This window comes from Belonocnema kinseyi, chromosome 4 (assembly GCF_010883055.1).
Source record: "Belonocnema kinseyi isolate 2016_QV_RU_SX_M_011 chromosome 4, B_treatae_v1, whole genome shotgun sequence".
In the NCBI taxonomy this organism is placed as follows: Eukaryota; Metazoa; Arthropoda; class Insecta; order Hymenoptera; family Cynipidae; genus Belonocnema; species Belonocnema kinseyi.
This window is the reverse complement of record NC_046660.1, coordinates 10,034,252-10,047,449: the sequence shown is the minus strand read 5'-3', so window position 1 is coordinate 10,047,449 and position 13,198 is coordinate 10,034,252. Positions and strand designations below refer to the sequence as shown.

General features: G+C 21.0%; 1 protein-coding gene across 2 annotated transcripts in view; it reads right to left on the bottom strand.

Moving 5' to 3' along the window:
* LOC117171942 (STAM-binding protein-like A) overlaps window positions 1-11,970 on the bottom strand; it is a 25,874-nt gene extending 13,904 nt beyond the window's left edge. For both annotated transcript variants that reach the window (XM_033359618.1, XM_033359617.1), the window contains exons 1-4: window positions 11,619-11,970; window positions 5,452-5,550; window positions 5,144-5,365; window positions 4,923-5,066 (exon numbers count right to left, since the gene is read on the bottom strand). In XM_033359618.1, coding sequence (XP_033215509.1) covers window positions 4,923-5,066; window positions 5,144-5,365; window positions 5,452-5,550; window positions 11,619-11,749 — 596 coding nt within the window. In that variant the 5' untranslated portion in view covers window positions 11,750-11,970. The remainder of the gene's footprint in view (window positions 1-4,922; window positions 5,067-5,143; window positions 5,366-5,451; window positions 5,551-11,618) is intronic.
* Between the last annotated feature and the right edge of the window lie 1,228 nt (window positions 11,971-13,198).

The following is a 13,198-nucleotide window of genomic DNA, read 5'->3' as shown; positions in this document are numbered from 1 at the left end:
AAATTCAACAGTTTTTGGTTAATTTCAATCTTTTATGTTTGAAAATTAAACTTATTTAATGAAAACTAAACTATTTGATAGAAAATCATCATTTTTTTTAAAATCGTATATTCTGGTTTAAAATTGAACGTTTTTGTATATAATTATTTTTTTATTTTATTATATTTTGTAAATATTTTATTTTTACAATTTTTATTTTTTATAATTAGTTTTTTGGTTAAAACAATATATTTTTTAGTTGAAAATTAACTATTTGGTTTAAAATTTATTTTTCTTGATTGAAAATTCAACTGCTTTTGGTTGAATTTTTATTTTTGAAAATTAAACTAACTTTAAGAAAATCTTGATTTTTTTTCAAAATTCTTTTTTTTCATTAAAGATTCAAATATTTATTTCAAAATTAATCTTTTTCGGTTTAATTCAATTTCTTGAAAGACCGTTTTTTTTACGAAAAATAATTCCTTTAAGAGTGAACTTGACAATTTAAGTTTTTTGGTTATAAAAATCTTTTTTAGTGGAACATCAACTATTTGGTTTTATTTTATTATCTTATGTTTGAAAATTCAACAATTTGGTAGAAAATTAAAATATTTTTATGAAAACTGAACTATTTGGTTGAAAATGAACATTTTTTGTTGTTTAAAATCATATATTCTGGTTTGAAATTGAACGTTTTTAAAAAATATAATTTATCTTTTTGGTTTTAAAATACAACAATTTTTTGGAAAATTCGTATTTTTTGGTAGAAATTTAATCTTAATTTTTCAAAATTAATATTTTTTCTGAAGATTTAAATATTTCGTTCAAAATTTATCTTTTTCGGTTTAATTTAATTTGTTGAACGATCGTTTTCTTACCAAAAATAATTCCTTGAACAGAAAATTTTACGATTTAAGCTTTTTGGTTAAAACAATATATTTTTTTTTCGTTTTAAAATGCAACAATTTTATTGAAAATTCGTCTTTTCTGGAAGAACATTAATGTTTTTCCTCAAAATTTGTTTTTTTATTGAAAATTCAAATATTTAGTTCAAAATTAATCTTTTACGGCTTATTTTAATTAGTTGAAAAATTATTTTTTTTTAAGAAAAATAATTCTTTTGAGAGTAAATTTGACGATTTCAGTTTTTTTTAAACAATCAACTATTTGGTTTAAAATTTTTTTTTTTTAGATTAAAAATTTAACAATTTGGTAGAAAATTAAAATATTTTTATGAAAACTGAACTATCTGGTAAGAAATTAATTTTTTAAATTGTTAAATCATACATTCTCTTTCGACATTGAACGTTTTTATATTTAACTTGCCTTTTTGAGTTTAAAATACAATAATTTTTTGGCAAAATCGTATATTTTTTGGTAGAAAATTTAATCTTATTTGTTCAAAATTCATATTTTCTTATGAAGATTTAAATATTTCGTTGAAACTTCATCTTTTTTGGTTTAATTTGATTTTTTAAAGTTTTTTTTTACTAAAAATAATTCCTTTAACGGTAAATTTGACGATTCAAGTATTTTGGTTAAAACAATATGTTTTTTAGTGGAAAAATCAACTATTTGGTTTGAAATTTATTTTTCTTAATTGAAAATTCAACTGTTTTTGGTTGAATTTTATTTTTTCATGTTTGAAAATTAAACTAATTTTAAGAAAATCTTGTTTTAAAAAAATTTCTTTTTTTCATTAAAGATTCAAATATTTATTTCAAAATTCATCTTTTTCGGTTTAATTCAATTTCTTGAAAGATCGTTTTTTAACGAAAAATAATTCCTTTAATGGTAAATTTGACGATTCAAGTACTTTGGTTAAAACAATATGTTTTTTAGTGGCAAAATAAACTATTTGGTTTGATTTTATTCTTTTATGTTTGAAAATTCTACAATTTGACAGAAAATTTAACTATTTTTATGAAAACTGAACTATTTGGTAGAAAATGAACTTTTTTTGTTTGTTTAAAATCATATATTCTGGTTTGAAATTGAACGTTTTTAAAATATAATTTATCTTTTTGGTTTTAAAATGCAACAATTTTTTAACTACTTGGTTTAAAATTTATTTTTCTTGATTGAAAATTCGACTGTTTTTGGTTGAATTTTAATTTTTTTTTTATGTTTGAAAATTAAACTAATTTTAAGAAAATCTTGTTTTTTTCAAAATTCGTTTTTTCATTAAAGATTCAAATATTTATGTCAAAATTAATCTTTTTCGGTTTAATTCAATTTCTTGAAAGATCGTTTTTTTTACGAAAAATAATTCCTTTAACAGTAAATTTGACAATTTATGTTATTTGGTTAGAAAAATATTTTTTAGAGGAAAATCAACTATTAGGTTTTATTTTATTCTTTTATGTTTGAAATTTCAACAATTTGGTAGAAAATTAAACTATTTTTATGAAATCTGAAATATTTGGTAGAAAATGAACATTTTTTTTTTGTTTAAAATAATGTGTTCTAGTTTGAAATTGAACGTTTTTAAAATATAATTGATCTTTTTGGTTTTAAAATGCAACAATTTTTTAGAAAATTCGTATTTTTTGTTAAAAATTCTTTTGTTTTCATTAAAGTATCAAATATTTATTTCAAAATTCATCTTTTTCGGTTTAATTTAATGTGTTGAAAGATCGTTTTTTTACGAAAAATAATTCCTTTAACAGTAAATTTGACGATTTAAGTTATTTGGTTAGAAAAATATTTTTTAGAGGAAAATCAACTATTTGGTTTTATTTTATTCTTTTATGTTTGAAAATTCAACAATTTGGTAGAAAATTAAACTATTTTTATGAAAACTGAAATATTTGGTAGAAAATTAACATTTTTTTTGTTTAAAATAATGTATTCTAGTTTGAAATTGAAAGTTTTTAAAATATAATTGATCTTTTTGGTTTTAAAATGCAACAATTTTTTAGAAAATTCGTATTTTTTGTTAAAAATTCTTTTGTTTTCATTAAAGATTCAAATATTTATTTAAAAATTCATCTTTTTCGGTTTAATTTAATTCCTTGAAAGATCGTTTTTTTTTTTACGAAAAATAATTCCTTTAACAGTAAATTTGACGATTTAAGTTATTTGGTTAGAAAAATATTTTTTAGATGAAAATCAACTATTTGGTTTTATTTTATTCTTTTATGTTTGAAAATTCAACAATTTGGTAGAAAATTAAACTATTTTTATGAAAACTGAAATATTTGGTAGAAAATTAACATTTTTTTGTTTAAAATAATGTATTCTAGTTTGAAATTGAAAGTTTTTAAAATATAATTGATCTTTTTGGTTTTAAAATGCAACAATTTTTTGGAAAATTCGTATTTTTTGGTAGAAATTTAATCTTATTCGTTTGAAATTCATATTTTTTATGAAGATTTAAATAGTTCGTTCAAAATTAATCTTTTTTGGTTTAATTTGATTTGTTGAACGATCGTTTTCTTACCAAAAATAATTTCTTGAACAGAAAATTTTACGATTTAAGTTTTAGGTTTAAAACAATAGATATTTTAGTTGAAAATTCAACTATTTGGTTTAAAATTTATTTTTCTTGATTGAAAATTCAACTGTTTTTGGTTGAATTTTTATTTTTTATGTCGGAAAATTAAATTAATTTGATGAAAATCTTGTTTTTTTTTCCAAAATTCCTCTTTTTCGGTTTAATTTAATTTGTTGAAAGATCGTCTTTTTTACGAAAAATAATTCCTTTAGAAGAAAATTTTACGATTGGAGTTTTGGTAAAAAAAATCTTTTTTACTGAAAAAATCAACATTTGGTTTAAAATTCATTTTTTTTTTCAATTGAAAATTTAACTGTTTTTTGTTGAATTTTATTCTTTTATGTTTGAAAATTCAACAATTTGGTAGAAAATTAAACAATTTTTATGAAAACCGAACTATCTGCTAGAAAATTGAACGATTTTATAGATAATTTGTTTTCTCGTTTTTAAAATTCTACAATTTTGTGGAAAATTTGTCTTTTTTGGTGGAATATTCATTTTGTTTGTTAAAAATTCATATTTTTAATTGAAGATTCAAACATTTAGTTTAGAATTAATCTTCTTCGTGTAATCTTAATTTGTTGAAAGATCTGTTTTGTTTTTTACTAAAAATAATTCTTTGTACAGTAAATTTGACGATTTAAGTTTTTTGGTTAAAACAATGTATTTTTTAGTAGAAAAATCAACTATTTGGTTTAAAATGTATTTTTCTTGATTGAAAATTAAACTTATTTGATGAAAATTAAAATATTTGATAGAAAATCAACACTTTCAATCAAATCGTAAATTTGAAGATTTCAGTTTTTTTTTTTAAAACAATCAACTATTTGGTTTAAAATTGATTTTTTTAGATTGAAAATTAAACAGTTTTTGGTTGAATTTTAATCTTTTACGTTTGAAAATTCAACAATTTGGTAGAAAATTAAACTAATTTTATGAAAACTGAATTATTTGGTAGAAAATCAACATATAAAAAAAATCATATATTTTGGTTTGAAATTAAACGGTTTTTATAGATAATTTGTCTTTTTGTTTTTAAAATTCTACAATTTTATTTAAATTTTTTCTTTTTTAAAAGAACATTAATCTTGTTTTTTTTTTTCTTCAAATTTCATCTTTTTGATTAAAGATTAAAATATTTATTTCAAATTCATTTTTCTGCATTAAAAATTTATCCATTTGCTTGAGGATTCCATATTTTCTTTAATTTGTTGTTATTTAATGCTAGAGGTGGGAAATTAATCCATTGAAAATACACTTTATTGTCGAATATTTCTACTTGAAATCTTAAAAACTTGAAGTGTTTCAGTCTGAATTTAATATGGTATTCATATTAAATTCATTAAAAATAAATTCCCTTTCTATTTTCCCCTATTTATTTATTTGATCAAATAAATAAATAAAATAAATAAATTGAATAAAATAAATATTTGTTTTTAAATATTACTTGTCTTCTGGGGGACTTTTAACGTCTGGAGATGGAGTAAATAATTTCTTTGGTTTCTTGTCATCGTCGGTCACAGCAGCAGCGCTAATTGCAATTTTCGGTTTCGAGGCTTCTGCTTTCTTCCTCTTTTCCTCTTCCTTTAACCTTCAGAAGAATACAAAATTGCGATTATCAATATCGATCTGATAAATTATCATGAAATTATTATTAAATAACGAAACCTTTGCTGTTCCTCCCGTTTAATTCTTTGCTTCTCAATTTCATCTCTTTCCTTAGCATCTTCCAAATGTTTTGCCAATTCCACTCTGTACTGATCCAATAATTGCTTTTTAAGTTCCTCCGTTTTTGGCAAAACATCGCGAAGCATTTGTTGATTCCAGGCTTTTTCTTTTGATGAAACTGTATTATATTTTGGATGTTCTCTAATTTTTTCCAGGAATATCCTAAGAGTTTTTATAAATAAATAAAGAATTTCTGCCTGTTTTTTTTAATAACTAGTAAAATTTAATCGATATTATAAATTTCTCACGTCAAGAATTTCATATAAAGTGTGTAACCTCGTTCCAAATTTCCCTCTTCCATGTAAACATTTGCTTGTCTAATCATCTCCACACCAGATCTGTAATATCTGGAAAATGTTGATCATACGATTGAATTTTATAAATCGCTATTTAAAAATGAGGAATTTTCATTCGGAAAATTTATTTTCGAAAGAAAAACTTTAAATTTTAATTGATTCTTGAATAATAATTTAACGTTTTGACCAAATGTTTTAAAAATAGGAAATAATTGATTATAATTGATAATTAAATTGATTTTTAATTTTTTTCGAGCATTATTCATAGAAAAAAGTATCAATTTTAATGTTTTTTTTTCATACTGGGAACTAATTCTGTTATCCAAGTTTTGCTAAATAATTTTTCAAAGAAAAATAAGCTGGACCGATAAATTTAAGAAAGGGCAGATTTTTAATAAATTAAATTATTTTTTAAGATTCCTCGGAAAATTTTAATTTTTTCGTAATGATTCAAAGAAAATATTTAAAAAGATGCGAAATGATTTCATAAATTTTAATTAAATTATTAATTAATTGATTCTCCTATTGTAATTAATTTGTTTTACACAAATAAAAAAAGAGAAAAGAAAACCGATAATTTCAGAGAAAATTTGTGTAAGTTTTAAAAGTTTTATAAAAATAATTTTAGTTAAGCAAAATGTAGACTTTTGAAGATTTCGAACAGAACATTTAGAATCTTTTTGAGAATTGTGAAAGTTTCAAGAGAACAAAAAAATTTTCCTATGATTTCTCGGACATTTTTTTTTTATTTTTGATTTTACATTTATTGTAATATAATATTTAAAAAAAAATCAAAATATGCCAAAAAGTCTCCAAAATTATGAAAAAGAATTTGAAATATTTGTAGGCAATTTTTTAAATTTTGTATTTTTTTCATAATTTAAAGAAAAATTCAAATAATTTTAAAAGAGATTTAGAGGGTTTTAGAAAATAATTTTTTTTTCAAGAAAATGTAGATTTTTAAAGATTTCGAAATATTCCTGGAAATATTTAAAACGGTTATTTTTCATAATTAATTTTAGAAATCTATTTTAAAATATCTTTTGAAATTACAATTTAAAATGATTTGTTATTTTACAAAATTTATTAAAAGAATATATTTGAAAGGATTTACAAAATAAAAAAAAAAGAATCTGAAAGAAGATTCCAGGGCAAATTTAGTAATTTTATAGACATTTGTTAAAACTTTTAGGAAAATCCAAATAATTTAAAAAGATATTTAGATGTTTTAAAAACTTAATAAAAAATACATGACACAAAATATCGAAAAAGAAATTCAGAAGATGTAAAAACAGTTTTACGAATAATTCGAGTCATTAACAAATATATTTAAGAATTTTTGGAATTTTGAAGAAATTCAAAATATTTTTAACTTTCAAATATATCCGAATATTTATAAAATGTTCTTAAAAAATTCAGAAACGTCTAAAAACCTTAAATATCTTTAAAACTGCTCAAATTTTGCCTCAAATTTGGTAAAATTCTGTAAAACTTAAAAAATCTTTTCGAATTTATTCCAGAAACCTAGAAAAATTATTTTCGTTTAGAATCTTCAAGCAAATAAATAAAGAAAATCAAAAAATAGTCATTCCAAATGTTTATTTTGTTTACAAAATTTGTTTCATTTAAATTTTAAACATTTATACACAATTTGAAAACCAACAAATAAATATAGAAAAGATTTGACAAAGTTTTATAAAAATAATCTTAGTTACAAAAAGCTAGATTTTTGAATATTTCAAACAAAACATTTTCCTAAAATTTCTCGGACATTTTTCTAAAATTTTACATTTATTGTAATGTAATATTTAAAAAGATTTCAAAATATTCCAAAAGTTCTCCAAAATTATGAAAAAGAATTTCGAAGATTTGTAAACATTTTAAAAAATTCTATATTGTTTTCAAAATTTAAAGAAAAATGTAAATAATTTAAAAAGAGATTCAGAAGGTTTTGGATAATAAAAAAAACTTCGAACAAAATGTAGATTTTTAAAGATTTCGAAATAAATTTTTTATTTTTTTAAGATTTTGAAAGATTTCATTCTAGATAATAAAAAAGTTTTCTTTAGATTTCTGGAAATATTAAAAATGGGTCTTTATTTTTTATAATTAATTATAAGAACCTATTTTAAAATATTTTTTTAAATTACAACTTAAAATGATTTGTTATTTTACAAAATTTATTATAAGAAAATATTTAACAGGATTTACAAAATAAAAAAAGAATCTGAAAGATTTGAGGGCAAATTGGGTAATTTTATAGAAATTTCTCAAAACGCTAGGACAATCTGAATAATTTTAAAAGATATTGATTTTTTGAAAATTAAAAAAAAATACATGACTTTTTGGAATTTTGAAGAAATTACAAATATCTTAAAACTTTAATTGATTTCCGATATATTTATAAAATGTTCTTAAATTTTTCAAAAACGCCTAAAAGTCTGAAATATCATTAAGACTACTCAAATTGTGCCTGAAATTTGGTAAAATCGTGTAAAGCTTAAAAAATCTTTTTGAATTTATTCCAGAAATCTAGAAAAATTACTTTCGTTCACAAACTTAAAGCAAATAAATAAAGAAAATTAATAAATAGTCATTCGCAATTTTTATTTTGTATCCAAAATTTTCTTCCTTTAAATTTTAATTTTCCTAAAACTTATTTTTTAACCGAAATTATTAGATTTCAGAGATTAAAAATTCAACAATTTATAGTTTTCAGTTTTGTTAGCGTTTTTTTTTCCATTTAGCGTTTGTTACAAAAAAGTCACTAAATTTGAAAGATTTAAAAATAATAAAGAAATTTAACAATTTTAAGTTGTGTTAGCATTTTAAAACAAAAAATGTCTTTTTAATATAAAAAAAACTATGATATGAAGAAGATTTAGAATCTTTTGACAATTTTTAATTATGTTAGTGTTTTTTTAATCGAAAATTGGTATTTGTAATAAAAAAATTAATTAATTTTATAAGAAAATTCAGATATTTTAATCATTTTATTTTATTTTAAATATAGGAATCCCGAATTTCAATGATTTAAGATTATAAGAAAATTGAGAAAATAGGACAAGTTCAAAACTTAAAAAATTAAATATTTTCCAATTACAATTTTAAAAATTGGATCATTTAAAATTCAAAGGAGTTAAAACTATAACTGTAACAAGTTTCTTTCTCAAGATTATCCGTTCAGTTACACAATTTTATTATTTGGTTGAAAATTTCATAATTTTTCAAAAAGAAATCCATTTTGGTTGCAAATTATTTACAATTATTATTCTGGTGTTAGAAAGTAAACTGATATCTTTTTTGGATATAATTTTAATTATTTTTAAAAGTTTTGTTTTTGTTTAATTCTTCTGTTTTATACGTTTCGTCTTTTTTCAATGAAAATGCAACTTTTCGGTTAAAAATTCCACTCTTTTTTCTAAATTTGTCTTTTTAATTTTAAAATTCACCTGGTTTAGCAGAAATTGCATTATTCTTGGATAAAAATGCAACTCTTTAGTTAAAAATTCAACAATTTTGTTAAAACGTCATAATATTTTGTTGAAAATTTTACAGCCTAAATACAATATTTGGGTGTTGAAGAAAAAGCTGAAATATTTTCTGAATAAAAATTCATTTTAAGATAAATGTCACTTTTTTGGATAAAAATGCAACTGTTTGGTTGAAAATTCAACAATTTTGTTAAAAAGTCTTACTTTTTTGTTAAAAATTTTACTATTTTCTTGAAAATTTTACTATTTTGTATAAAATGTATATTTTGCTGTTAAGAAATGAACTGAAATATTTTCTGGATGAAAGTTCCATTAAAAAAAATTAATCGCTTTTTATTATAAACTCATCTGTTTTAGTACAAAATTTAATCTTTTTTTGGATAAAAGTGCAAGTATTTGGTAGAGACTTTAATTATTTGGTTAAAAATGCATCCTTTTCAGTTGAAAAAATTTGTCTTTTTGGATTGAAAATTAAATTTTTTCCGTAGAATTCAATTTTTGTAGAGAAAATTTGTCGTCTGGCTTGATAGTTTAATAATTTAGTAAACTTTTATTTATTTTTTAAATTGAAAAATCATTATTTGTTGGAAATTCGTTTTTTTTTGTATAAATTAATTTTTTTATTGAAATATAAGTTATGACACTTTTTTTAGAACTTCTAAACATCTTTTAAAATTATATGAATTTTTCCTGCAATTTTTTTAAATCCTGCAAAAAAAATTTTCTTTAAAATCTTTCACAATAATTTTTAATACTTTTACAACTTACTAAAAATTTATTCTTAGAATAATAGGTATTTAATTGTTATTTATACATCAAAATTCAAAAATTTGACTTATAAATTACGTTTTTTTTTTTTAAATAAAGCAATTAAAAATGTCAGGTTCAAAGTTTAGTTTTTTTTTAGTTTTGAATATTTTATTTATAATTACTATTTTTAAATAAACAGTAAGATATTTTTAAATATTTAGTAATTCAGGGTGAAATGTTGAAATTTAAACTTTTAAAATTAAAAAATTAAAATTTGAACATTCATAAATTATAGATTTCAAAAATGTTGATTAAGTTCCAAAAATACTACTTTTTAAAATTATTTTTGGCTGGAAACACTGAGAATTAAAAAATTGAAATTTTATCAAACTTAAAAGTTCTTAAATTAAAAGTTAAATTATTAAGATTTTAATAAGTTTAGGCATCCTTGAAAAGTTTTAAAATTTTATTTCAAAATCTTGAAAAATCTAGAAGTTGTTTTAAATTTTTTCAAATTCAAAATCATTTTTTAAATTTTTTCTAAACTTATACATAATTTTTGAAATTAATTGAATTTGTCCTACAACTTCTCGAAAACCCTGCGAATTTGAAAAAAATCCTTTTAATTTGGATTTATAAATAAAAATTGAACAAATATTATTTTAAAAAAATAGAGTAGTTCTAAGAGATATTTAGAAGTTTTAAAAAGATATTTTTTTCAAATTTCAAACAAAAAATTTAGAATAATTTAAGAATTTTGAAAAGCTCGACAAAAGAATAAAAACATTTTCTTAATATTCCTTGGAAAATTGAAAATAATTTTGCATTCTGAAAAATGCCAAAAATATTTGAAGGATTTTAAAAAAAATTTGGAGGATTTTCTAAAAATTGTAGGAAAGATTTTATTCATTTTAAAATATGTTTAGAAATTCTAAAAAAAATTTCGACACACTTCGTTTAAATTACTTAACATTATATTAAGTTTAAAATTAACTTTGAATCGTTTTAAAACTTCCAAATATCGCTTAAAATTACTCAAATTTTTTCTACAAATAACAAGTGTTAAATTGTTATTTCTACGTAAAAATTCAACAATTTCGCGCACAAATTAAATATTTTTTTTAATAGAGCAATAAGCAAAAAATTTTAGAAAAAACTGCAGCTTTCTAGAATTATTCTACAAGAAAATAGTTATAAACAGTAATAATTTATTTAACCAATTCCGCTTATTAAATTGCATTAATTATTACCTCGCTCTTAATGAACAGTGGAGAAAAAGTAGAAAATTTTAGAAAAAATTACAAATTTCTAGCATTATTCAAAGAGAATATTATTAAAAATAATCAAAAATTTATGTAAACATCTAGTTACACATATAAAGTAGTTTTGTATGTATTAGAAGCTATTCGTTTAAAAAAATCGCATCAAAATAATAACTAGCACCGAAAATTCGCAAAATCCAATTTTTCACTTATGGGTTTTTTTTGGGACCCTAAAAACAGACTTATGGGGTTGACATTTAAACAGTTTATTATATATTTAAACAAATTTGGCTAATATTGACCATTCTGAATAAAATTTACGAAACGGTATTTTTTTCTTATGGGAAATAAGTGTTAAATTTTATGGGGTTTGCGGAATCTATTTAATTTTTTCCAAAAGAGGAACGTTTTTATTTCTTGTGGATTCGAAAAAAAATGGGAACTCTATGCATGAATATAAAAAATTTCTAATGCATTTTTGGACCACTCTATTCTGTCGAAGGGGATCCTTCGCTTGAATTTCAAAGCAGAAAATAATCAATCGAAGAAATATTCTGTGCATATAGTTATGGGCCGTGAATCAGTGATTCATAGTATACAATATAATATATACCTTCTAGGGGGAACATTAGGATCCACCTCGATTGCTTTACTATTTTCCGAAAGTGCTTTTAAGCGCTGTTCTGGATCAAACAGCCCCATATCTTTCTGTGATGAATATTTTAAATTTTTCTTGTTATCCATGAAAAAGCAAGTAGGTTAGGTACTGAAAATTTTCATTTCCCATTTGCATCACTTTTTCCACTGACGAGTCGCAACTAGCAACATGAGTCACTTTTTCGATGAAAATTTTCTTTAAATCACTTTGAATTATGGATTAATTCTTAAAGTTAGATCATAGTTAATCACAATAAACAGATATAAGAATGCAACATAATACTGCGAAATTTAGCAGCTGATCGGTGGCTGGTCTGGTTACTGGTAGTGTCTGGTACTGGTAGCTTTTATGTGCGCATGCTTATATTGCAGCGACGTTCATTAACTGCATGCGCGCCTCTATTTAAATTTTAAATAAGAAAGCGATCTACAGACATGTAGGTATTTTCGGTAATTTCACTTCAACCACCACTTCCAGTTTTTTAATTTATGAAACAAAAATGTCTTTTCTGATATAAAAGATGACTTTTTAACAAAATACTTGAATTTTCAACAAAATAATTGAATTTTTAACATAATAGTTGAATTTTCAACCTAAAAAGAACGATTCCCAACGAAAAAGTGTCATAGTTTATATTTCAATCAAAAATGAAGTTTATACAAAAAAAATGAATTTTCAGCAAATAAAGATTTTTCAATCTAAAAAATAAATAAAAGTTTATCTAAATTATTAAACTATCAAGCCAGAAGACAAATTTTCTCTAAAAAAATTGAATTTTCAAACCAAAAATATGACTTTTCAGCAACAAATTAATTTTCCACGATTCTGATACATTTTTATCATACAAAAATGAATTTTTCAAATAAAAAAATGATTTTTTTTATCAAAAGGTGAATTTTAAACTAAAAAAGATCAATCTTATATAAATGGGAAATTCACATTTTCTGTTAAAACATGAATCTTAAACCAAGAAAAAGTATTTTCTACTAATCATTTAAATTTTCAACCATAGATATAAACCTTTAATAAAAAAATTTAACATTTTAGTTTAACTTTTAACCAAGTATTGGATTTTTCAATTAGAAAAGATTAATTTCCAACGATGTAATTAAACTTTTAACCAAAGAAATTAATATTTAACTACAAATATAAATCTTTAACAAAAAAGTGATTTCTTAACAAATTGATGTAACTAAATCTTTGAAACAAATTAGTTGAATGTTCAAACAAAGAAGAATGATTTTAAACCAAAAAGTTGCATTTTTATATGACAAATGAAATTTCTTCTATAACAGATCAAGTTTTAAATCAAAAAGATAAATTTTCAAAAAAATAGTTGAATTTTCTGTTAAAAAGATTTTATTTGAGTTTTCACGATGAAAATATTAATTTTTTAACAAGAAATAATCTTCTACGAGAAAAGTGGAGTCTTTAATCTAAAAATATGATTTTTTAACCAAAAAGGATGACAGTTTTAACAAAATTATTAAATTCTTAAAAAAGATGAAATTTCTCTTTAAGCAGAAAAATTTGCA